Here is a 25,275-nt window from a genome sequence, read left to right on the forward strand (position 1 = left end):
ACTGTCTCCACTTTTCTGATGGGGGAACCAAAGCTCAGAGAAGTCAAGCAGTTTTCAAGTGATCGGGGGCAGGATTTGAACTCAGGCCTTCCGGAGCCTCTCGGCCCATTATCCACGGGACCAAACAGCTTCCTGGGAAGGGGCGGGGGAGCGTCGAGAAGCCCGTAACGTCAAAGACCCTTAGTCTTCTTCTGGCGCCTTCCTCTCGGCAGTCGCTTTAATTCGCTTTAACTTCAAAGCCTAGAGAATGCCGTGCAAGGATGCAGTTAGAGGTCGCATGCCGCGAGCTCGGCCCGCCCTCACTCCTGGAGCGCCGCGGGGGGCGCAGAAGGAAGGGGACGTGTCCCAGTCTCATTGCGCAGCGTCCATCCGAGGCGCGCGCACCTCGCCCCGCCTCATCCCAGCCGCGCGCCAATCGGCGTCCGGAAGGCGGGCTCAGGTGGCACGTGACGTCCGAGCGCCTTCCTCTTTCCCGGCCCGGGGTGGGGGGGGGGGCGCGTGAGGTGCCTTTCGCAGCTCGCCGTCTTGGTTCGCTTCCTCGGCTATCGACTTCTCCTCCCTGCCGACGCCTCTGGCGGGCCCCTGACGGCGATCCGCACGCACGGTCGGCGCTCGACTCGCTCCCGCTGCTGCCGCCGAGGAAGGGCAGGACGCAAGATGGCGGACAAAACGCCAGGCGGCTCGCAGAAATCCAGTTCAAAGGTGATTTCCGAGGGGGCTTCGTGTGCCAGAGCGGGGGAGGGTCCCCGGGCAGCGGGGGAAGGCGAAGGCGGTGGGCGCTCGCAGCCGGGGTTCGGGCTGGCGGGGTAGGCCGGGCCAGGTTGGGGGCGGGGCGCTGCCGCGTCGTGGTGCGCAGGCTGTGAGGCCTGAGCTCTCTCCGCAGCCGGACCCGGAGTTTTCCCCGGCGAGGGGCGGCGCGCGGCGGCGGCCGCGCTGAGGGCTGGCGGGCCCGGGCGGAGGAGTGCGGCCTGCCGCGCCCGGGGTGGGGGTGAGGCGCCCGCTTGTCCTCAGCGCGGCCGCAGCCGCCGCTTCCCCCTGGTTGGAGGTCCAGGCTCCGAGGGCGGCGGGGTCAGCGCCCGGGGTACGGGGGAATCTCTCCTTCCAAGCCTCCCCGGGGCGCGGAGCCTGGCGGGCAGTCTCCGAGGGCCGGCGAGCGGCGGAGCCGAAGTTCAGGCCCAGGCAGGCCGGGGAGCCTCCGGCCTGGGCTGCCCCCCGCCCCCTTCACGGTCACGGTGGAGTTGGTTTTGCACGTGGGCCAATTAGCGAGACCGTTAGTCCCTCCCCGGGGTGTCCTGCGGAGGACTGGCTTGGGAAGGCTCCTTTTGATCTCCGGCACCCCCTCCCCAGAGTCGGGGTGGAGGGGGCCGGGGCGGGGGGGGGTGGGGGGCTACGGCCAAGGTCACACATGTAGAAAGGAGCAGAGCCCTTTCCTCCCCGGGTCTCTGACCCAGCCCAGCGCCCGGTCCCTTCTCCGTTTTGCTCTGGCATGCAGGAAACACTTGATTTTTTTTTAATAAGGAGCGAATGCATGCTTAGGGAGAAAGGGGAAGAAAGCAAGCCTTTTAAAAACGCCTACTACGTGCTCTGCACTGTGTTGAGCACTTTACAAATATTATCTCTTTTTTAATAACGAATAATGTTGTCTCAGAGTATTGGATTAGCACCCAAGACTCAGGTTGAGATCTTGGGCCAGGCTCTTTGATCGGTTCCCACAATGGTTTGGTTTTCTTAAAAAGGTGGTTAAATACTTGCTGCCATGAAGTATCCGTGAAGCATTTTGATGCCCTCAGAAGAAACTCCTTAATGTTTTTTTAAGGATTCTAAACATGCTTAAGCCCTCAAAAGAATTAACTAAGGTGTAAACAGTCATATAATGGAAATGGTGGCTTATGGGTTTTCCATATTTTGTGAAGTAAAATCCACTTGATTAAATGGATATGGTTTTCCATTTACAAAAATCTCTATCTTATCCCCTGTCTGGTGAATGACTCTAGCATAGGATTGTGAACACTGGTCCTCCTTCATTTAGAGAACCTCAGTCATTTGATCGTTGTTGAAGAAAGAGTTGGAAGGGACCTTGAGTGTATCATTCTAGTCCTGCCCCTTCTTTTACAGATGGGCAAGACAGGCCCAGAAAGACTCATCAACTTGCCCCAGTCACAAGTAAATAAGTGGCTGAGGCAGGAGTCAGTCTGAGACTTCAGATTCAGAGGGAGCTGTATTCTACTCGATTATTTATCTCAGCACCCTTTTGCTTCTAAGGAAGAAAAAATGGTGTCATTGGTTTTGTGGTGTAGACAGTGGTTTTTGGTTTTACTGTCTCTGGCACTTATGTTACATCCTTACTGTAATTCAGATTGCATCTTTACAGTATTCCTATAGTTTTAATCTAGTTTATTTTGAAAACCTGACATACTTTTCAAAATGTCAGCTAGAACGTAATTCTAAATAAACAATTATCCCAATATCGTCTTAACCTTTGCTTTTTACTCCTAAATAAAGTGTATTTTATGTGGGGGTGGGGATTGAAGTCCAGGATGGGGTTGACCCTTTTCGCCTTTTGCTGCGATCTGTGGAATTTCTAGTTCCAGGGTTTGGTATTCTTCCCTGCTCATCTACTTTAAGTGACTGCTTAGATTTACTTTTCTACCCCCTTGTTCATGGCTGATTCCCACCTGTGCTTTGCCTGCTATACCAATAGAAAGTAGTAATTTCTAAAAACATTCAGCAGTGCTAAACGTCTTTCACTCTACTTTTTTTGTGTATGTGTGTGATGTTGACATTAAGGGGAAATTATTTAGGGATGCTACATTTCTCATATTTGTAGAAAATGGGGAAACAGTATGAACCGATATAATTTTCTCTGCCACCTTGGGTAACTGCTTAACATATATTTACATATGTGTGAGAACAGATAATCGATCTCTGAGTCCTTTCCTTCTCTAATATTCTCTGATTTTATGTTGGTATGCTCCCATGGTTCACCCTGAAAATTGTATAGTGATGTGCATGAGCCATCAAGTCCTCCTTTGATCTTTTCTTTTGTGTATCATCAGGCTACACTTGCCTTTGCTGTTTCTTATCTTTACTTTTTAGCAGAATCTGAAGAGGAGACCAGGTCATAGCTTTGGGCTGTCTCCTTCCAGAAGATGCCCAGATCTACATACTCAGCAGCCTTAGGCTCTCTCCCAAGCTACTCTTCCAGGTCATCTGATGCCTATTAGACTTTTCTGAGGGGACATCTCAAACTAAACACATTTAAAACAAAGCTCATTATTTTTCACCCAAATCCACCTACCTCTCTTCTGAACAAAAATACAGAAGCATTTATACAAAAATATTTCTGTCAAGGTTAACACTGTTCCTCCGTTCTCCCAGGTTCTTCACCTTAGTGTTATCCTCAGCTCCTCGCTCTCATACTATATACCCTGTCAGTCTCTTCATCATGTCATTTCGGGCTCTACAAAGCCTCCTGCATCTGTCCCCTTTTTTCTACTTATATAGTCACCGCCTTAGACAAGGTTTTCATCACTTCTTTCCTGAACTGTTGTGGTAGACTCCTGACTGCTCTTCCTGCATCAGGTCTCTCCCCTCTCCATACGGCTGCCAGAGTGATATTCCTGCCTCTGACCATGTCATTCCTCAACTCAGTAAAATAAAGAGGCTCCAGAGATTCTCTTTAAGTCAGTTACAAACTCCTGTGGCATTTAAAGCCATTCACAAACCTCCCGCAGCCTACCTTTCTAACTTTTATATATTATTCCCTTTCATGCTCCCTGTGTAGTCCTAGCTGTTCTTTACAAAGAACACTCCCTACTCCCTCTCCTACCTCCATTATTTTGCAGTAGGCTGTCCCCTTTGCCTGGAGTATACTTCTGCCTCACCACCACCTCTTAGAATCTCTAGTTTCCTTCAAAACTTAGTTTAATGCTACCTTGTTCATGGAGGCTCTTTTGTTCTCTCACACATGCATGCATGCGAGCATACACACACAAGAGTTTATAGAATGTAAAGTCTTTTGAGGGCTGTTTTGTATTTTATCTCCAGCCTTTGCACTACTTATTGATCTGATGGTAGTGGGTTTGGATGTTCAGAAAGTTGTAAGTATTTAGAGTATTACTATCTTTCTCAGAATTGAATTTGCAAAATTCAACAGCTTAGTGATCATTGGAACATGGTGAGTAGCTCTTTGGTTCCTTGTTCTGCTAAAGCAAGGTGAAAAATGTGTATTAGTTTTTTTCACGGTGGCCCTTGCTTTGATTGAAGTATTTATGTGATGAGTAGACTGAGGATGCTTCTTTGGAGTCTTTGAAGCTGATTGCTTTTTCCATATCTTCACTAAAAATTGGAGGGGAAGGAACAAAAGATACTGGAGGTTCCTATGGAACTATTGATACTCACTTTTTATAGATTGATGGAAATAGTTTATTTCCTATATTTTGAAAACAAGGTCCCACTCTAGCCACAAGATACTTTGTATGTTTTGCAATGGCAGATTTACAAATTTCATAAAGGTGACAAATATGCATAATGTTTCTTTTTGAATAACAAAAAACCCCTTGAAAAGCAGGTTCTTCATACATTGTCAGGATTCAGTTTGAGTTTAGTTTAGCATTTAATATAAATTCATTAGTACATGTAAGAAGTATTTGGCACATAGTAATCACTTAATGCTTTTCAGTGTTTCCTTTTGCTTGAAGATATTGATAACAGAATTTTTTAGGAGAAACAACTAAGCTTTTTAGTCACGAAATTCTCTATAGTAATGGACGTTCTTAACCGCATAACATGTAAGACAGCTCCAAGATACTTCAGGCTCCTCTGATGCTGCTGGTTTGAGTTGAAGTTGTATTACCTGCTGTTCCAGTATTAGAGCTTTTACCACTGGTATAGAGCCTGTACTTTTGTTGAGGACCAGACTGTGTCTTCTAACTGGTCTTGCCATTCTTAGACTGACTACAGGTCTTTGTTCCTATTGCTTCTTCTAGAAAGTTCGAGACTTTCTCTTCTCTATAACATGTGATAGAAAACCTCAGATGAGGGAGAGGGCTCATAGGTTAGTGTGTGTAAGATAATATACCAGAAGAACAGCCGTTTTGGAAAAATACGTTTTGTGGCATTAAGACAGATGAAAACAAATTAGTGCCACAAATTGTTATCTTTATTAATAGTGTTGCATTCATTTGTTCATAAAGCAATTACTTGTGTTTTATTTAACTGTTGCCATCCCTCTTGTGGACTATAGACTCCATTTGGGAAATATCTTAACTAAACATTTGGTGCTTTGCACAGCACGTCCTTAATAAATTGTTGAGTCGAATCATTCTGTTCAAAAGCACTGTTGGATCCTCAGGGGATGTATTAAGCCAATTAAGACAAGACCCTTTCCCTAATGAATTTATATTCTAGCAAGGGAGTTATAACAAATACAAACATATCATGCTGATATATGTATACACATACATGTATACATACATACACATACATAAAGTAATTCAAAGACAGCACATCCTTCTTAACTTATATTCTATTCTATGTAAAATAGGAGAAAGGAAACAATTTGCTACCTGTATAGTTGAGGTGGACCTTGAGGAAATGATAGGATTTCAGAAGGTGAATGTGGGTGAGGGAAGGTATTTCTGAGATAGGGATAGTGTGAGAAAAGGTAAGGAAATTGGTAAATGTTTACTGCATACAACAGTCAGGAGTTTTTCAGTTTGATTAGTGTGTAGTATGAGATGAGATTGAAAAGTTAGAGACATCAGATTTTAGAAGGACTCAAATTTCAGGAACCTTCCTCAGTAGGTAATAGGGAATCATTGAAAGATTTTGAGCAAAGGAGTGGTGCGATCAGATCTGTTCATAAAGAAGATGATTGATATGGCAGCAGTGTAAAGGATAGTTTGTAAGAGACATGGGTGATGGTGGGAAGAGTGTTAGAAGACTGTTGAAATATCCAAGTGAGTTTAGTGAGGTCTAGTATACTAGGGTGGAATACAAAGGAGGGAACTGATATGAAAGATGTTATGAGTAGAATCAACAGGACTTGGAACTGAATAGATGCCAAGAGGTCAAGAAGAAGTCAGCATGGGCTCGGTATGGAGCAACACTTGAAAAAAGAACTGGCCTAGGGGCCAGGAAGATTTGGCTTCAAGTCTCACTTTGACACATACTGGCTGTGTAACTAGGGGCACTTGACCTGAGGTCCTTGGATAGACTTCAGGGGGTCCATGAGAAAAAAATTAATCTTTATTTCAGTGAATTTTTTGGAGTAATCATATACATAAATAAAATGCAGAAGTTAAATATGCTTTTGAAAACATTCCAAGAAAGGGGTCCACGAAGTTTAGACTTTCAGAAAAGAATAGTTAGGAAAGTAGGTCTAGGGAATGTACTTGGTCTTGGGAATGTACTTGGTCTTGGGAGAAGATGTCATTGCCAAGATAAAGGTATGAGGTGGATTTGGTCTTGGACTTGGAGAGAATGGAAATATTTTGGAAGAGCTCTTAAGTTGAATGAATGCCATAGGCAGTCAACAAAAGATGAACAGATAGCTGATCTAGAAAGTCTCCAACTGAGGATAGATAGCTTGATTTATAGTAGATTAAGTCAACATGGTTTTATTACCTTTTTCAGCAATGCTTGAAAAACAAGGAGAGGAGGTCAGGTCAGTAGACTTTATTGAGCAGTTGAAGGTAAAGGGAATTTAGGATTCTAGGGTACTCTATAGAGCTCTGTTGAACTGACTAAGCATCTGGTCCAAGCTAGGGAGGGAGGCAAATGAAGCCAGAAACTGTAGAAGGAGTAGGAGAGTAGAGAAAAGTCAGGTCAGGAAGATTGACAAGTACCTGTTCAGTTAGAAGGAATGAGAAAGGAGGGAAGTTTTAGAACTTGGGATCTTGGAGAAGGAACAGTTATGAGTGATCGGGAACGTTCAGATTTTGAGTAACTGAAGTAGAGGAGAGATAGAAATCATTGAAGTTGAAGACATTGAGGATCAGTCAGTCAAACTTTTTAAGTGTCAGGGGGATGCAAAGACAAAAATGAAAATATCTGCCCTTAGTGAGCTTGCAATACTTAAGAAAATTATTTTTATTATGAATTTAATAAATATCAACAAATGTGAACATTTAAAGATACAAAGAAAAAAGGAGTATTATATATGAACTTACTATACTCCTTTTATGTAGTTTTTCACTATGCACACTTTTTTTTTGTATTATAACAAATTGAACATATAAGGAAAGCCAGAAGGGGCTACAAGACAAGGGCAATGTTGGAACTACTGTGTTCATTCATGGATCTTTTTTTCTTTTCTTTTTTAGTGTTGTGGTCACTTCTCAAGCTCACCCCCTCCCCTCTTAATAAAAAAAGCTCTTAAAGTAGCTCCACACATTGAATCTAAAAATGGATATCTCATTCTGCTCTGGTTCATCACCTCTCTATCAAAAGGTGGGCAGCATGGTTCATAATCAGACTTCTGGAATTGTCAATCATGTAAGAAGTTTACATTTTAATGAGGAAAACAGCATGTGTGTATGTATGCACACTGTACACACATACATTTGTATGTATGTACACACATATATATTTACACGTACATATATAGAAGATACATACAAAATACATACAAAGTAACCTTGGAGGGAAGCCACTAGCAACTGGGCAGGTAGACCAGGAAGTTTTATGTACAAGGTGGTACTTGAGCTGAGTCCTTAAAAATATGGATACAGATACAGTTAGATATATAAATATATGTAGTTTTATTTATTTCATTAAATATTTCCCAATTACATTGAATTTTTTTTAAACATTCATTTTTAAAAATTGAGTTCTAAATTCTCTCTCTCATCCCTCCCCCAATTGAGAAGGCAAGCATTATATCTTGAGCTGAGTCTTAAAGGAAACCAGGGCTTCCAAGGGGACGGACCTGAGGATTGAGAACATTCTAGACTTGGAAAAGCCAGTGCAAAGACACAAGAGTTGGGTAATATGGAGTGTCATGTGTGTAGAGTAACAAGTTGAGTATATAAAGAGAGGAGTAATGTGAAAGCAGACTGGAAAGGTAGGAATGGACCAGGATGGATGTGAAGAACTTTGAATGCCTGAGAAGTTAAGTATGTTTGATCCAGCAGGAAATAAGGAGTTACTGCTTGGATAACTGGGGTGAGTGAGAGTCAAGGATGGTAATATCAGACATTTAGGCTGCACTGATTTTTGGACTTTTTTGGCTTCTCCATTGTGCTCATGAGTTGGGCACACCTCTCCCACCCTCACTCCCACCCCTATTCAGCTTTCTTTTGTGTGATGTCTTCCTTTATTGGAGTGTAAGCTCCTTTGAAGACAGGGACTCTCTTTTTTGAATTTGTATCCCTAGTGCTTAGCATAGTACCTGGCATATAGTAGGGTCTTAATAAAAGTTTATTGACTTAATAAATTTGTGAACCTTGATAATGGAAAGAGTAGTGCTGACTTTGGCAGTAATATGGAAGTTTGGAAGAGGGTAGGTTTTTGAGGAAATAATAGTGAATTCTGTTTTGAACATGTTATGATTGAGGTGTTTATGGAATATCCAGGTTAAATGTCCAATTAGCAGTTGGTGATGTGGAACTGGAGCTCAGGAGAAAGACCAGGACTGGATTGAACCTATGGGAGCTGATGAAAGTCACCAAGGGGGTGTAAAAGGGAAGAGAAGAGGGAGTTACAAGCCAGCCTTGGTATATACCCCATTAGTGGGCATGACATGCATGCAAAAGAGCCTGAGACAGAGTAGTCAGATAGGGAAGAGAAGGACCAAGAAAGAACAATATCACAAAAACATAGAGGAGTGAGTGTTCAGGTGGTCACTAGTATCAAAACTGAAGAGAAGTTACACTGGAAGTCTCCTTGTGGGATTAGAGGTTAGTGATGAGCATGAGGATGATGGTATAAAATGATGTTCATCTAATCAGAAGAGGGGTGGTCACGTGATCATGTTGGAATAATGGTCAGGAAGTGACATTTATGAACAACCGTTGTAAACATTTATTACATGTCACAACAACCACCACCTTATTCTGGTTATAGTGCTTAGGTCCTGGGGATACCTAGAAGAACACAAACCTACTGCCGACTCTTGTAGGAGGTGGTAATGGGAAGAAAGAATTATAGGATATTGTGGGAAGAATGAAGATGAAAAGATTACTTGTGGAAAAGGTGGAGAGTGAATGGAAATGTGCTTATGGGGGGGGGGGTGACCTGGGAGAAAATAGAAGGGCTTGTTAAAGGGATCCAAAGGAAGTAGACCTTGGGGTTAGGGTACAAGGAAGATTGAGTTGGAAAGGGATGTAAGAATGTGAGAGTAGCTGAGGGGTTTGTGTCAAGGGTAAGGAAGAGGATATGTCACAGAAGTAGAGAGCTAGGAAGGTTTTTTTTGATTACTGGAAAATTCATCCTTAGATGTTTATTGGTGATAGCATTGTGGTAGTCTGTGAGGTAGGCTGATCTCTTTTAAATGGTCATGTATCTAATGAAGAGACCCCAAATAGATTTTGGTGCAATTAGCACAATGTCGTCTGCAAAACAGGAATTTGTAAAGGACCTCATCTTCTATAGGAAATCCTTTTTCTCTCTCAGTTCTATGCAAGACATTCTACATGATATTGACAAATATCTTTGGTACATATACTCTGTTTTATGCCTTGCTTGATATTGATAGAGGATCATAAACAAAGAGACCTCTAGATGCCCTTAATTACCATGAAATCTGTTATGGTCTTAATATAGAGGATGGGGGTCTTATTGGAGGGAAGAGCGTCTGTATCCAAAGTATTCTGTATTCTTCAATCAGTTGTATGACTCTGAGTGTGGTCTGCAGTAGAAATTAGTTCCCCAGAACCTGAAAATACCCTTACATGTTTTTGTGAAGAATGCCTTTGATGCCTATAAAATATTCTGATAAGGATTTCATATAGATACAAGAAAGTAGTGAGTAACCCAAAGAGCAGTGTGGAGAGATACATTGGGCACAAGTATGCTTCAACATATTTCTAATTATTATCCAGTTGTTTTCAGTTGTGTCCTACTCTTTGTGACACCATTTGGGGTTTTCTTGGCGAAGATAATGGAATGGTTTGCCATTTTCTTCTCCGGCTCATTTTATAGATGAGAAAACTGAGGCAGACAGGGTGAAGTGACTTGTCCAGGGTTACATAGGTAAGTGTCTGAGGCCACATTTGAACTCAGGAAGATGAGTCTTCCAGACTTGAGGTCTGGTGTTTTATCGACTACCGCCATCTAGCTGCCTGAAGCACTTTAAGGGTTGCAAAGCACTTCACTTAAGTTAACTCATTTGTTCCTTAAAACAACCTGCAAACCTGGGAGATGAGTGCTATTATCTCAGAGAAAACTGAGGGCACAGAGAGGTTAAGTGACGTAGCTAGGGATTGTGAAGCAGGATTCAAACTCAGGTCTTCCTGATTACAAATTCAGCACTCCACTGACTGTGCCACTTAGTTGCCTGGAGCATGTATTGGAGAAGAGGATGAACAAAAAAAGAGAATTTGGGTCATGTGGTGCAAGCATGGTATAACAGGTGGATGGTCCAAGTCCTCCTAGATAGTCTTAAACTGTAAAAGGGCCTGGAGGAGGTTCTTCAGGACATTATTGTATGTGACCTCTGTCGAAGACATGTGAAAGATTATGAACAAAAAACAGGATGAGGAAGTGTGGATGGGTTGTGATCTCTGGAGAGAATACTCACATTCATATATTTAACAAGAATTTGTTAGGTCTTGACTTTCTCTACTCTGCAGCCTTTTACACTTTCTTTTACCGTCCCCTTTTTTTCTTGATACTTTAACTATTCCAATAATTTTGTGATTGGTCTTTCTGCCACAAGCCTCCATACACTCCATTCTGTCCTCCACTCAGCCAGTCAAAATGATCTTCCCTCTCCGTTCTCAGTAAAAGTCATTAAACTTAATAAAACAATTTCCAGGATCAAATATAAAACCTTCTGTTTGGCTTTCAAAGACCTTCATAATGTGACCCCTCCCTACCTTTCCAGCCTTCTTATACCTTACACTCTCCCACATGTGCTTTGATCCAGTGACACTGGTTTCCAGGTTCTTTGTTCCTCACATAAGACATTCCATTTCCTGACCTGGGGCATTTTCACTAGCTTTCAATGCTCTTCCTCCTCATTTATCTTCGTCTCCAGGCTTCCTTGTCTTCAAGTCTTAGCTAAAACCCTACATTATACAGAAAACCTTTCCTGATTAATTTTGTTCCTTAAAACAACCCTGCAAACCTGGGAGATAAGTGCTATTATCTCAGAGAAAACATTTTAATTTTAATGCCTTCCCTCTATTTATTTCCTATTTATCCTGTGCATAGCTTGTTTGTACATAGTGGTTTACATCTTGTCTCACCATTAGCACATCAGCTCCTTCAGAGCAGTGACTGTCTTTTACATTTCTTTGTATTCCCAGTTCTTAGTGTAGTGTCCAGCACTTAGGCACATCATTAATGCTTGTTCCCCTTTCCCACCTTTTCTCTGTCCCCAGAGGTTGGTAGCATGTTTTTTAGTTCTCAGGAATCATGATCTGGAATCATTGTGTAGATCAGCATTGTTAAGTCTTTCAAAGTTTTGTCTTTACAAATGTTCTTGTATAACTGGTTCTGTTCACTCTATTCTGTACTGGTACATAAAGGTCTAGATCAGGCCTGCACAACATACGAGGCCAGCCAAAGGATTTGGGGCTGCATGTGAAAAATGTAGCGTTGCCACTGTGCCTTCTCCCGTGGCAACCAACTCTCACTGTGACCCGTGGCAACCAACTATCATCAGTCTGTCTCTAGTCTAACCTATCTGAAGAAGAAGTTTAGCCTATTTTAATTTTGGCCCTTACCCACTGCTAAGTTGTGCAGATCTGGTCTAGAAGGTTTCTCTGAAACTTCCCTTTTCATCTTAGAACATAATCAGAATAATATTTTTAAGTGTGTAAAATGAAATGCATAAGATTACAAAGGAAACCAATGGTACTGACATACTCTAATCAAAATATTGAAACAATAGGTTCATAGATCCTGAGTTCAGAGACCAAGATCTAAATGGTCTCTTACTATCTCCATAGGTATTTTGAGTATCAACTCTGTTTGTCCTGATTCTCTTCTTTTTTTGGCAGAGAAAATGGAAACCAAATAAGAGCTAAGCATCTGAGAGGATTCTGGGAATATGGTGCAATAAAGCAGGAAATTACCTGGTGCTCCCAGAATCCCTCGCAAATAATGCCTTAAAGAGAAACTTTAGAGTGTCAGAAATAATTAAGTTGGGGTAAAGCAGTTGTCTAGCCTAAGACAACTTGGAAGGAAGACATTAGGAAAGACCTGACCTTCTGGGGTGGTAGTCTGGCCTCATTGAAGTACAGATACCAATGAATTAACAAGCGACAAGCCCTGTGGGCAGCCATGTTACCAGCAGTCTTGGCTTCAGGAACTTTCTCACCATGGATAGTGTGGGGGTCAGATAGTTGATTAGGGAAAGATTAGGGGGCCCTCTGTTGGCCCTGGATTTGGACCCGGGTGAGCTGACCAGATGAGGTCACAGGCTCTGGCAATGGGCGAGAAGGAGCGACCACATGCTGGTGAGTGTGGTTGAAGAGGGCCAGGAGCCTTGCTAGTTATGGTCACTCCCGGAAGAGTAGAGTCCCTGGTTTTGGTTCCAGGACAGAGGGGTAAGCCGAAGCTTGCAGCCACAATGCAGTGACAGCAGTGCCAGGGCCCTGGTCTCAGCTGAGGGTGGAGAGAGGAGGGTACCTAAGGTCAGGCCTTCAGAAAACAACAGCAGGAAAAACCTGACATTTGAGATGTTATCCCCCATACTTTGAGGCTAGAGCCCAACTCTGATGTAAAGAAAAAGCTAAGAAACAAGCTATTTAAAAAAAAATGAGTAAGCAAACATGAAAGAAACATAGACAGCTACTGTGGTGATAAGAAGATGAGTTCAAACTCAGAAGATGACTGTGAAGTCAAAGTAGGTACTTGTACTTTAAAGAAAAATGTAAAATGGTCACAAGTCCAAAAAGAGTTCTTGCAAGAGCTTAAAAAGGACTTTAAAAAAAATCAAATAAGAGAGGTTGAGGAAAAATTAGGGGAAAAAATAAGAGCAAGAAAATTATGAAAAGAAAGGCAGCCAATTGGAAAAAGAGAACCAAAAATTTAGGGAAGAAAATAACTCCTTATAAATTAGTATTGTGCATGGGGGAGCTAATGACTTCATAAGACACCAAGAAATTAGGAAACGAAATCAGTAAAGCTTCTCATTAGAAAAACAGCTGACCTGGAAAACAGATTGAGGAGAGCCAGTATAAGAATTGTTGCACTGCCTGAAAATTATGATTAAAAAAAAAAAGAGTCTAGACACTATACTTAAAAGGAATTATTAAGGAAAATTACCCTGAAGTTTTAGAACTGGGCTCGCTGAGGTTCCCAAAGTGAATGATGCTGCCCCTCTGGGGCATTGGAATGATTGGGGTTGGGGAAGTAGTAGGCTTTGGTGAAATTAGGGGATGTTGAATAAAAATAAGGGAGCAGTGGAGGCATAAGGAAAGAAGAGAAGATAAAATTTTGAAAAAGTCTTTGTACATGTTTCATCTGTTGTGTAACAGAGTTAAAGTCATAGTGATTACCTTATTTTCCAAATAAACACACAAAATGCAAGCTATAACCATTCATTGGTCAAGTCTTAACAAGCAAGTGTTGGCGGGCAAACTTGTCACGCTTTGTAGGGAAGTCCAGCATGGATTGGCAGGACTATGTGTGTGTAATGACTTGTTTACAATATGATACTATATGGCTACATGAAACAACATTGTCATCAAAATTTCAATGCCAGAAAAAACCCCACAAATTTACAATTAAGTTTAAGATGTCATTTAAAAAAATTATATTTTTTGAAATGATGCAAATTTAAAAAAAAAACCAGCTAAAGGGTTAAAGAAAGTATATTTCCAGGGGGGCGCTGAGTAATTTTTTTTTTTAAAGGGGACATTAGGCCAAATAAGTTTAGGAACCTCTGAATTAGAGGGTAAAATAGAAATTGAAAAAATCCACTGAACACGACTTGAAAGAGATCCCAAGGTGATAGCTGAGTTTTGAAACTTCAGGTCAAGGAGAAAAGACCAACTAGAAAGAAATGATTTAAATATTCTAGAGCTACAGTCAGGATAACACAAGATTTAACAGCTTCTACATTAATAATGAAGAATGAAGTGAGCAGAACCAAGAGAACGTGTATGATAATAATACTGTTCAAAGAATAGCTGTCAATGACTCAGTTATTCTGAGTATTAGACATTCTCAGATCAACTACAAAGAACCTATGGAGGAAGATGCTATCCATCTCCAGAGAAAGAGCTGATAAATAGAAGTATGTATAGAATGGGTTTTACACATATATGTCTGTGTCAAATGGTGGTCTTTTTCAAACCATCATCATTTATCATGGTCTCACCCATCCTGAAGAGGAGTTATGGTCTCTGATTCTTTTCCCCAGTATAGTGAAACCTCCAAATCCTTTTGGTGCATTATTCAGAAGTCTCCAGCTTCTACAATAGGAATGCTTGCTTTGAGAAAAGAGAATTGGTAGGCAGTTTTCCTTTTTGAATCATGTTCTCCCATAGTTTTTTTCCCCTACCTTCACCTTTTCCCACCTTGGCGTTGAAGTCACAAGTATCACTCTATATGTTGATTTGATTTGGAAAGTTTTATCTAACATTCTTTGTAGAATTTTTCAACTTTGTTTGCAGTAAAGTCCATAAACTGAAATTATTTTTATGATGACATTTTTACAAATGCTTATTAATAACAATGATCCTATGAAACAATGCTTTTTTGCTGTCCCTGTGTGTACTTTTCAAACCTTCTCTTATGATTCCTTTTTTTTTTTTTTTTGGTATCTTTAAGGTCTACCTCCATATATTTAACTGCAGCTTCCTTCTTTCTTCTGGTTATTTTTATGGCAAGAATGTCAAGGTTGATATGATTCAGCTCCTCTACAAGTATATGTGCTCATTGGACAAGGAGCTCATGTTCAGAGTCCCAGTGATCAGAGTTTATTGGTAGTCTAAAAAACCATGTGATTCGTAGCATCTTCTGCTCCCTTTTCTGTCACAGCCATTATCAGCATATTGGGTGGATCACCTCTGGTGAATTTAGGAGAGATTGTAGACTAATGTCCTACAGGATAGACAGGACTAAAGTCCTGCAATTTATCTGTGTTGTTGCAGAAACCTCCTGCATTAACAGATGACAGATTATTTGAGTATAGGAGAAGCTTTCCTTAGCAACCAACCTGATATTTCTTAGAAAACAGTACCATGATTTTTTTATTCATTACACGCAGGTGCATTGAAGTACTAATGAGAAATCAGCCATATGATGCATAGTTGCTGACATTGTCCTTTTTTTTTTTTTGGTTAACAATACTTTCTACATTTTTTCTTGCATGTATTTGGTTTCTGGTCCCTTGAAATCTTGAGAATTGATCCTTCACTGTGTTCATAGTTATGTTGCCAACTGCCAGATTTTCTTCTGTGGCCTTGTTCTGGTCCAGCTGCTCTTTCCAAATTCATCCTAAGTATTATTTCCATGTATCAGTATAATAAATCAGTGATTGAGGTATCAGATTCAAATGTGATAGTTACTGTCTCTAATGAAGATTGCTGGAGAGTAGTTGGCTATAGAAACTTAGAGTAAATCTGATCCATTTTGTACCAATTTTTTTGTTCTCAGTTTTATTTCTAAATACTTTCTAGTTCTAGTTTATTTGGTTCTTATGACAAGTTTTTTTTTTTAATGGCTCATTTTCTTCCTTGCTACTTTTTGTTTGGAGAGGCAAAAACTGTAATCTTTCAGCAATATTCTTCATATTTGTATGTACTCTGAATCAATTTTGTCTTTGCTATACTGCCTCCCCATTTGCTGGCTGAGGTGATTTTTGAATTCTCTTGCCCTTATTTTGGTGACTTGTTTTTATTAGTCATTTTGTTAAACTCCTAAGAAATGATAAGTCAATATTCCCTTTGTTTCCGATTTTCCAATTGTTAAATAGATTAGACTAGAGCTTTTTTTTTTAATCATCTTTTTTTTTATTATGATCTGGGGTTAGTTTTGACTGATAAGACTTCACGGATAGTCAATTTAATTTTCTATGAACTTTGTTTGATGTTTGCTACGTCTAGTGCCTTCCAGCTCGTTTTAAGCATGTCTTCATTGGAAACATTGGCTGTTACTCAGTTGTAATTTCATATTAATGTAAAGAGATATTATTGGGCCATAAGAAATGACAAAAGGGACAGGTTCAGAGAAACCTGGGAAGACTTGTATGAATTGATGCAGAGAAAAGTAAGCAGAATTAAGAAAACAACTTAGGAAATTACTTCACCATTGTTTGAAAGACAACATACTTCTAACCTCTTAGCAGACCGATGATGGATTAGAAGTGCAGAATGGCAAGCTCATTTTCAGACATTGTCACTGTGAATCTGTTACGAGAGGACTTTTAGTTTTTGACTGGGGTTAAAGTTATATAGAGTTGGGTATAAGCCAGTCAGTCAATATTATTGACTGATCATGATTAGCAAATGATGAGCATTTATTAATAGTAGTAATGGTGATGGCCTAGAGCAGGGGTGGGGAACCTGTGGTCTCTAGGGCATATGTGGCCCTCTAGGTTCTCAAGCGCAACCCTTTGACTGAATCCAAACTTCACAGAACAAATCTCCTTATTAAAAGGATTTGTTCTGTAAAACTTGGACTCCGTCAAAAGGCCCCACGCAAGGACCTAGAAGGCCACATGTGGTCTTGAGGCCACAGGTTCCTTATCCTTGGCCTAGAATTACTGAATGAGAAATAATTTTTCAAACCCTGCCAATGTACAGATTTGTTTTTGCATGAATATACTTATTTGTTATGAGAGGACTTTTTATTTTTTTGGATACTAACAGTGAAAGGAGCTTCAGGGAAACTTTTGGTGACTACAAAACGACGAGGAGGAGAGGGTCGGAGGGGAACATGAACAAGTGGAATAGTGTTGTAACTTCCATGTTGGATTTGAGCTGTACTTAGAAATACTTTGTACATAATCAAGATTCATTGTTTCATATATAAACCTTTTTTCCTCTGCTTTATGAGTGGAAATGTTGGTGTTTGTCAGGTTCATAATAATAGTAATAAAGTTTTTTTTTTTAAAGCTGGCTACCTCCTGGCTAAGAGCCTGAGTGATTAGCAGGACTTTGTAGTAGCTGATCTGGCTAGTATGAGGCAGCCCTTGGGGAGGAAGTGCTAACTGACTTTGGAGTTTGAAACCTTGGTTTTCCAGTCTCTACCTGTATGAGTAATTTCCTTTCTGGTGAGTGAAGAAGCCTTCATTTTTAGTGCTGTCTTCAGGAAGCATCATCTCTGATGTTTTACTCAATAAAGAGTCAGGAAAACTTGGTTTCTTGTCTCAACCCAGATGTTTCTAGTTGTGTGATTCTGGGCAAGTCATTTATCAGAGACTCATCTATATCACTTTCCTCATCTGTAGTAGCAATTACCTCACCTTTAAAAGGATCAAATGGAATAACATATGTTTTTATAAGCCAAAAGCATAAAGCTTTTATATATTTAGTTTTCTGTATATTTGTTGTGTTCCTCTCCTTATCATTTAAGTTGATTGGCAGACTGTTTCCATTTGGTCTTTGTAACCATGGTACCTGGCTCAGTACCTGACATATAGAAGGTCTTTAGTAAATGCTTTTTGATTTTATTTATTTTTTTAAAGAAGAAAGTATTAATGATAAACAGGAGTGAGGTCCTCTGTGCTTTTGCATTCAAATGACCAAGTATTGATTTGGTTTGGAAGTTCTTAGCAATATTTTCCCAGAATTTCTGTATTTCTTGATATTCTGAAAAAATGTTGGTAAACATGATGAAATTTTCTTGATGGTGGTTTTTTTTTATGTTAATCTTGGACTCAGACTTCAATATGAGATGACTAGGTGTTTTATAGAATATTTTTTGTTGCTTTTAGTGAACAGTGAAATCATCCTTCATTTGCTTCTCCAAGCAGGAGTGGCTATGCACTATAGTTTGTTAGTTGCAACTCTTAATTTTGTTGGGTAATTAGTCTGTACAGTTTCAGGGTCTGTCTTTTCAGTCATTTTCTCACTTTTGTTATTAATCTAAACTTACCATAACCATTTTGACATAGTTCTTCTGTAGGTTACTTCAATTTCTTCTTGATCAAAAGTTAAATTCTTGCTTTGACCCCTACTTTCTTTTTCCCTTACTGCTGAGAGGCAGTTCACTGTGACAGTGGGTAGAGCATTGGCAACCTAATCTCACTTTGCCTCTCTTTCCTCATTTACAAAATGGAATTAATAATAACACATACCTGTGAAGTCAACATAATGTTTTAAGAGTTTTGCAAACCTTTAAAGTGCTCTGTAAATGTTAACCGTTATTATTATCCTTAACTTACTATAACTACTACTAATACCATTGCCACTATCACCACTACCTCCTCCCCCCACCTCACTCAACCTTTCTGACTGTCTTAATTTCCTGCTCTTTAAAAATGGGAATTGTTAGAACAATTTATATGGTGGACCTTATTAATTGTAAAAGAAAACAGTGAAGGCTTTAGGATTGACCAGTGTAGTGACTAATTATGACTTCAGAAGATTTGATGGTAAAGTATGTTTCCTGCTTCTTGGCAGAGCTGTGGGTGCAGGATGAGGCATACATTTTCAGACATAGCCAGTATGTTAATTTGTTTGGCTTGAATCTACTTTGTTACAAGGAAGATTTGTTAATATGATATGAGGTGGGAATTATTGTTATGAAATGAAAAGAATAGTACATCATCAATGAAACATTTTGAAAATTAAAAAGAAACAAACTAAACCTGAGATAAAGTGAGTGATTTGATTAAATGACCTCATATGTCCTTCCTAGCAGTAAATCTATGACCTGAGTTTCCTTTCACTTTTAAAATGTTATGATTCTGAGTTAATGCCAATTTTTGCTAATTTTTTTGAGTTATATTTGCACGTGGCATATTTTGAATATAGTATTTTTTAGACTGCTGAGGAAATCTGGGAAATTATAAAGCTGAATTTAGAAATTCTTGTTTTTAAAATTATAAACTTAGCCACATACAAACATTGAAACATAAAAACAAGAATAAAAATAAAAGCATAAATTTTCATTATTTATGTTTTTTAAATGGAAGTTTTTAAGAAGGTAGTAACAAAATGTGAATGAACTAATCTTGGTGATGGGGTGAGTGTACTTATTTATTTTTCAGGTTAACTAGGGAATGTCTCCTGAGGAAAACAGCTGGAAAATGTAGTGTGGGGATAGAACTCTTAGTCATTTAAAAAAATCTTTTGGAGGTCCATAGTTATATCTTTTAATTCCTCTCCCCCCCCCCGTAATGGTCCCACTTTATTATAATCCTTTGTTTCAGAGTTATTTCTAGAAGTATCAGAACAAGTGCTAGTCAAGTAATAAATACTTATTAATGCCTACTATGTGCTAGGCACTGTATTAAAGCACTGGGGATACAACAAAAGGGCAAAAAATAGTCCTTGACCTTAAGGAGCTTACAATCTAATAGAGGAGATAATATGCAAACATATATACAAAGCAAGCTATATACAGGATGAATGGGAAGTAATTAACAGAGGGAAGGCACTAGAATTAAGAGGAGCTGAAGCTTTTCTGTAGAAGGTGTGATTTTTAGTTCGGACTTAAAGGAAGCGAGGGAGGTCAGTAGTTTGAGTGGAGGAGTGTTCCAGGAATGAGGGATAGCCAGAGAAAATACTTGGGAGTTGAGAGAGATGAAGTGTTATTTGTGGACAACACTATCACTGAATGGAAGACTGTGTTAAGAACTGAGGTATAAGAAGACTTGAGAGGCAGAAGTGGGCTGTTATAAAGGATTTTGAATGCCAAGTAGAATACTTTGTTATTTGATCCTGGAGGCAATAGGAAGCCATTAGCGTTTATTCAGTTAGTGGGGTGATGAGGGCCTACCCTCAAGTGGTGGCATTGTCAGAGAAAAGAAAGGGGCGTATTCAAGCACTGTTGCAAAGATGAAATTGACAGGCTTTGGCAACAGTTTGGATGTAGGGGGTGGGAGACAAGTGATAGTTCTTATCTGTACTGGAGAAATACACCTTTTCCTCTAGGTTATTACTGAAAATTCTTATGCATTTCCCTTTATTGGTATTTTATTTTAGGCTATAATTAGTAAGGTCAGTGACATCTGAGAATGTTTTAGTGCTGGTGACAGTTCATAGGCTAATTTTAGCTACACATTTTCTTACCTATATGGCAGCTTTCCTTTTAAGCATGGTTGTTAAGCAGAGAGGGAAGTTGTAGAAAACACCAGGGACAGACAGACAGACATATACATACATAGACACACGTTTAGGAGGAGCAAAGTTGATTGAAGGTAAACTATGAAAAGAAGCCAACCTTTCAATATTCTTTTTAGTGAACATGCCTAGTTAATTTCCTCAAACATTTATTAAATGCCAGGAAAGAGGGAGGGATGGAGGGAAAGAAGGAAAGGAAGGAAGCATTTATCTCCTAAGTCTTTATAAATATTATGTCATTTGATTCTCACATCAGCCCTGTGAGATGGGTGCCACTGGCCCAGCTCGCAAATGGCTGAGGTTGAATTTTAACTCAGATCTTTCCATTCCAGATCCAGTGCTCTATCAGCTATACCTCCTAGCTCTAAAGTAATTAAGAATCAGTCTAGCTAAGTCTCATCTCCAGGTTGGCTGCACAGCATTGAATTTTTTTTTGGGTCTAACAATTTTGAAACATTATATCACAAAGGGGTTATAGTCTGTACCGGTCAAGGGAATACCCATGTGGATGAAATCATGAATCTTTTAAAGTATGTAGAATACATATAAAAGAAAGACGCAGGAAAGTTCTGAAGATTTGATGAGAATCCCCATTTGGAAAAATCACCTTTGTGTTTGCTCCTGAGTTGGGTATTGAAGGAAGGGGAAGAATTTTACCAAAGGACAAATTCCAGGCACGTGGAGGTTCATAGGAGCAAAAGTGGCATTGAAACAGAAGAGAGGGTAAGAATGGGAGATAGTATCCCAGATTTTGTGAAACTTAGAGCAAGGGTTCTTTTTTGTTTCTGGACCCCTTTGACAAATCTGGTGAAGCCTATAGACTCTTTGTTGCCTAACTTCATCATCAAAGGAAATGTTACAATTTCAGATAGACATTAGTGAAAATAAAGATATAATTGTTTTCCCATCTAAGTTAATGGACTCTGAGGGTACATGAGCCTCAAGTTAAGAACTCCTGATTTAGAGTATATAATGGAAGATGTGATAAAACTGTAAAGGAAGATTGATTCGAGCCAGATTATAGAAAACTTTAAATTCTAAACTAAGGAGTTCATGCTTTCTTTATATGAAAGGCAGTTGGTAACTACTGAAAAAATTTAAAGTTAATTAATTCTGAAAAAAAGATTATGATAAAGTGGGACCATTAGTCTTGGGGATGGGAGAAAAGATATAACTACGGACCTCCAAAGTTTTAAAAAAATTAAAATTTTTTTACTTTAAAATTTAAAAAAAATTAAAAATTTTTAATGTGTTGTTAAGACCAGTGTGTTAGGAGAGTTAAGTAGGCAGCAATGTGAATTGTAGATCACCATGGGGAGAGACTCGAGACAGGAAGACTAATGTAGAAGGCTGTTAAAATAGTTGTACTTACAGTAAGCTGAATTAAGGTAAGGACAGTGAAAAATAAAGAGCATGTATTTGAAAAATATTGGCGAGGTAGAATTGACTGTACTTTGCAAATTGCTTGATTGAAGAAATTTTGGAAGAGGAACAAGTGACTTTTCAAGCGAAGGCTCTTATATGAGATTTATTTGGATATGTATGTTACATCAGATGGCCTCTGATGGCTCCTACCCTCCAACCCTGAATCTGTTTTCCCTTTTAGCAGAGGAGTCTGCAATGATGAAATTAAAGTCTATTTGTAAAGTTACTTTCTTTTGTTTCAAGAGTATTAAATACCCTTTTGTTGCCAGTTAAATTGATTCAGCTCTTTATCATTAGGCATACATATCATAGTATGTAGGAAGACTATATTTTGGAGTCAAAAGAACTGGATTCAAGTAAAGACTACTATTTACCATTTGACATTGGGCAAGTCACGTAATTTCTTTGTGCCATAGTTTCCTGATCTGTAACATAAAGCCTTCATTTTAAGCCCATTTCTTCTTGCTTAGTTCAAGTGTAAAATGTTGGCTATCTTCCAAATAAGAGCATTGGATTTTTAGAACCACAGTCAATACCAGTAACTTGAGAACATAAAATAAATTGTTTGGATGGAATTTAAAATTCCAGTTAAAGTTATTAACCAATAGTTTGTAGACTTTTAGAACTAGGAAGGCCTTTGGGGGTCAAATTAGATGAGCTGTCAGTTAAGATGAAAAACTGGAAGTACCTTCCCTGTGCCAGGAGCTACGCTGGGGATTCAGGATAAAAAGTAAAATTAAAAAAAAAAGAAGTCTTGTTGTGAGAGAGTGAACATTGTACTCTGACTTTGTGGGTGCAGAAACTTGGGGAAGAATCTGTTCTGTGGGTGCTCACAGTCTTGAGTTTCTATGCTGAGATTGCCACAATGGTCAGCCAAAAAAAAAAATTTAGATTTGCAAAGTCCGATAACTGAATAGAAAATGAATCCTGATTACGCTGCTTATTCAGTATTCTTTAGTTTTTGCTCTTGCCGATATCAGAGAGGAAAAGCCCTTATATCATTCTGTACTGAGATTTTTTCTTTCTTTGTTTATTGAATTGCTTTTGTTTTTGTTGTAGCAGTTTAGTACTGATAAGCAGATTGTGGTCTTTTGCAGTAATTAAAAGATAACGTTTTCTCTCTACAATCTATTCACACACTAATGTCATGGTAATATTAATGCATAAGTCTGATCATGTTATACCTTCTATCTCCTTGCTTTACAACCTTCAGTGACTTTGTATTAACTGGAATAATGTACAAATGCTTGAGTCTAGCCTTCAGGGTCCTCCGTGGTCTGATGCCATGCTTAACTTTTTCAAGTCTTGTTTTATATTGCTTCCCGTATTTATACTCTTCCCCCACCTTATCCTGCCTTTTAAAATTTTATACATTTGTTCATTTCATCCCTCATTGATTTTGAAATGCTTTTCTTTCTTCAAAGCACAACTCAGGTACAGCTTTCTTGTTCTATCTAAATAAAGGAGATTCTTCCCTCTAATTTCTCATGTCTGTTTTTCCTTTTGTACACTTTGCTCATTCTAATGGTATATTATGTTTGTGTATTATTTGTATGCATGTGTCAGCTAGAAGCTAAGTTGTCAGGGACTTAATTTTCCTTTTTGGTATCCTTAGTGTCTAGCATAGTATCCTGTCAGTATTTAGCATATAATCCATATTTGAATTTTTAAATTACTGTGCAGGTAGAGGTTTTAATCTTCCTACAAATGACTTATTTGAAATGCAGCCTATTTTGTATGTTAGGGGCTCTGCCTATATTCAGTTCTGCTAGTTGAGAAGACGTGCCAGCAAGGTAAGAGAAATGGCATGCCTTGTTTAGAGTACAAAAACTTTTTTCTCTGTTTTCAAATTGGCTTTATTTTCTTATGTTCACAGGCCAGATCATCAGACACAGTACATTCATCTGGCTCTTCAGATGCACATGTAAGTATAAAAGATAAGAATGCACTAATTGGGAAAGAATGTTCCTTTCCTCACTGTTGCAACCTTTGTGGATATTAAATTAAAATTTTGATTGTGATGTTGTTTTCATTGTAATTCTGCTTCATGTGATTTTTGTAATTTTAATAACCTTTTTTATTTTAATCCTACTTAGGAGAAAATATTTTTTTAAAAAACTCTAAAATCTTCAATGGTAATTCCTCTATTAAATGCCATAACTCTGCAGGAATTCTTAATTTTTTGTACGTCATGGACTCTTTTGGCAGATGGTGAAGCTGAATGACCATTTTTCAGAATGTTTTTTTCCTTCCATTTTTTTCCTCAATTACATGTAAAAGTTTTAAAAAACTTTTTTTTGAACTTTGAATTTCAGATTCTCTTTCCCTCTCTCCTCCTTGGGAAGACAAGCAGTTTAATATAGATTATACACATGTAGTCATGCAAAACATATTTCCATATTAGCCATGTTGCAAAAGAAAACACAGACCAAAAAACCCTTCCAAAAATAAAGTAAAAAACATTCTTCAATCTGCATTTATATTCCATCACTTCCTTCTTTGTGGTGGATATATCATTTTTCATTGTATTTTATTGTTATTGTTCAGTTGTTTCAGTCATGGCCAATTCTTTGTGACTCCATTTACGATTCTCTTGGCAAAGATACTAATTTGCCATTTCCTTCTCTTTCTGTCTGTCCCTTCCTTCCTTCCTTCCTTCCACTAGGCAGTGGGGTTAAGTGACTTGCCAAGGGTCACACAGCTAGTAAGTCTTATGTGTCTGAGGCTGGATTTGAACTCAGGTCCTCCTGACTCCAGGGCCTTTGCTCTATCCACTGTGCCACCTAGCTTCCCCGCCATTTCCTTCTCCATCTCATTTTATAGATGAGGAGACTAAGGCAAAGAGGATTAATTGGCTTGCCCAGAGTCACACAGCTAGTAAGTGACTGAGGCCATATTTGAACTTGGGTCTCCCTGACTCTGGGCCTGTGGTTCTATCACACCACCTAGCTGACCTTTTTCATCATAAGTCCTTCTGAATTGTAGCTAAGTCATTCACGGTTGATCATTGTACAATATTGATGTTATTGTGTACATTGTCCTCCTGTTTCTGCTCACTTCACTTTGCATTAGTTCATATAAGTCTTCCCGGATTTTTCTTTTTTTGTCTTTTTTTTTTCCAGATTTTTCTAAAGCATTCTGCTTGTCATTTCTTATAGTGCAGTAGTATTCCATCACAGTCATATACTATACCTTGTTTAGTCATTTCCTCAGTTGATGGGCGCCCCTCACTTTTCAGTTCTTTGCCACCACAAAAAGATCTGCTGTCAGTATTTTTGTACCTATGGGTCCTTTTCCTTTTTCTTTGATCTCCTTGGGATAAAGACCTAGTAGTGGTTTTACTGAGTCATAGGGTATGCAGTTGTATAGTCCTTTGGGCATAGTTCCAAATTGCTCTCCAGAATGGTTGGATCAGTTTACAGTCTCACCAGCAGTGCATTGG

At 39.2% G+C, this 25,275-nt stretch overlaps 1 protein-coding gene across 3 annotated transcripts in view; it reads left to right on the plus strand.

The window, feature by feature from the left end:
- Window positions 1-624: 624 nt before the first annotated feature.
- The window catches only part of U2SURP (U2 snRNP associated SURP domain containing), a 101,402-nt gene continuing 76,751 nt past the window's right edge, over window positions 625-25,275 (plus strand). For all 3 annotated transcript variants that reach the window (XM_027875822.1, XM_027875820.1, XM_027875821.1), the window contains exons 1-2: window positions 625-702; window positions 23,710-23,757. In XM_027875822.1, coding sequence (XP_027731623.1) covers window positions 658-702; window positions 23,710-23,757 — 93 coding nt within the window. In that variant the 5' untranslated portion in view covers window positions 625-657. The remainder of the gene's footprint in view (window positions 703-23,709; window positions 23,758-25,275) is intronic.

The sequence above is a fragment of the Vombatus ursinus genome, unplaced genomic scaffold, assembly GCF_900497805.2.
Source record: "Vombatus ursinus unplaced genomic scaffold, bare-nosed wombat genome assembly UNPS02014810.1, whole genome shotgun sequence".
NCBI lineage: Eukaryota > Metazoa > Chordata > Mammalia > Diprotodontia > Vombatidae > Vombatus > Vombatus ursinus.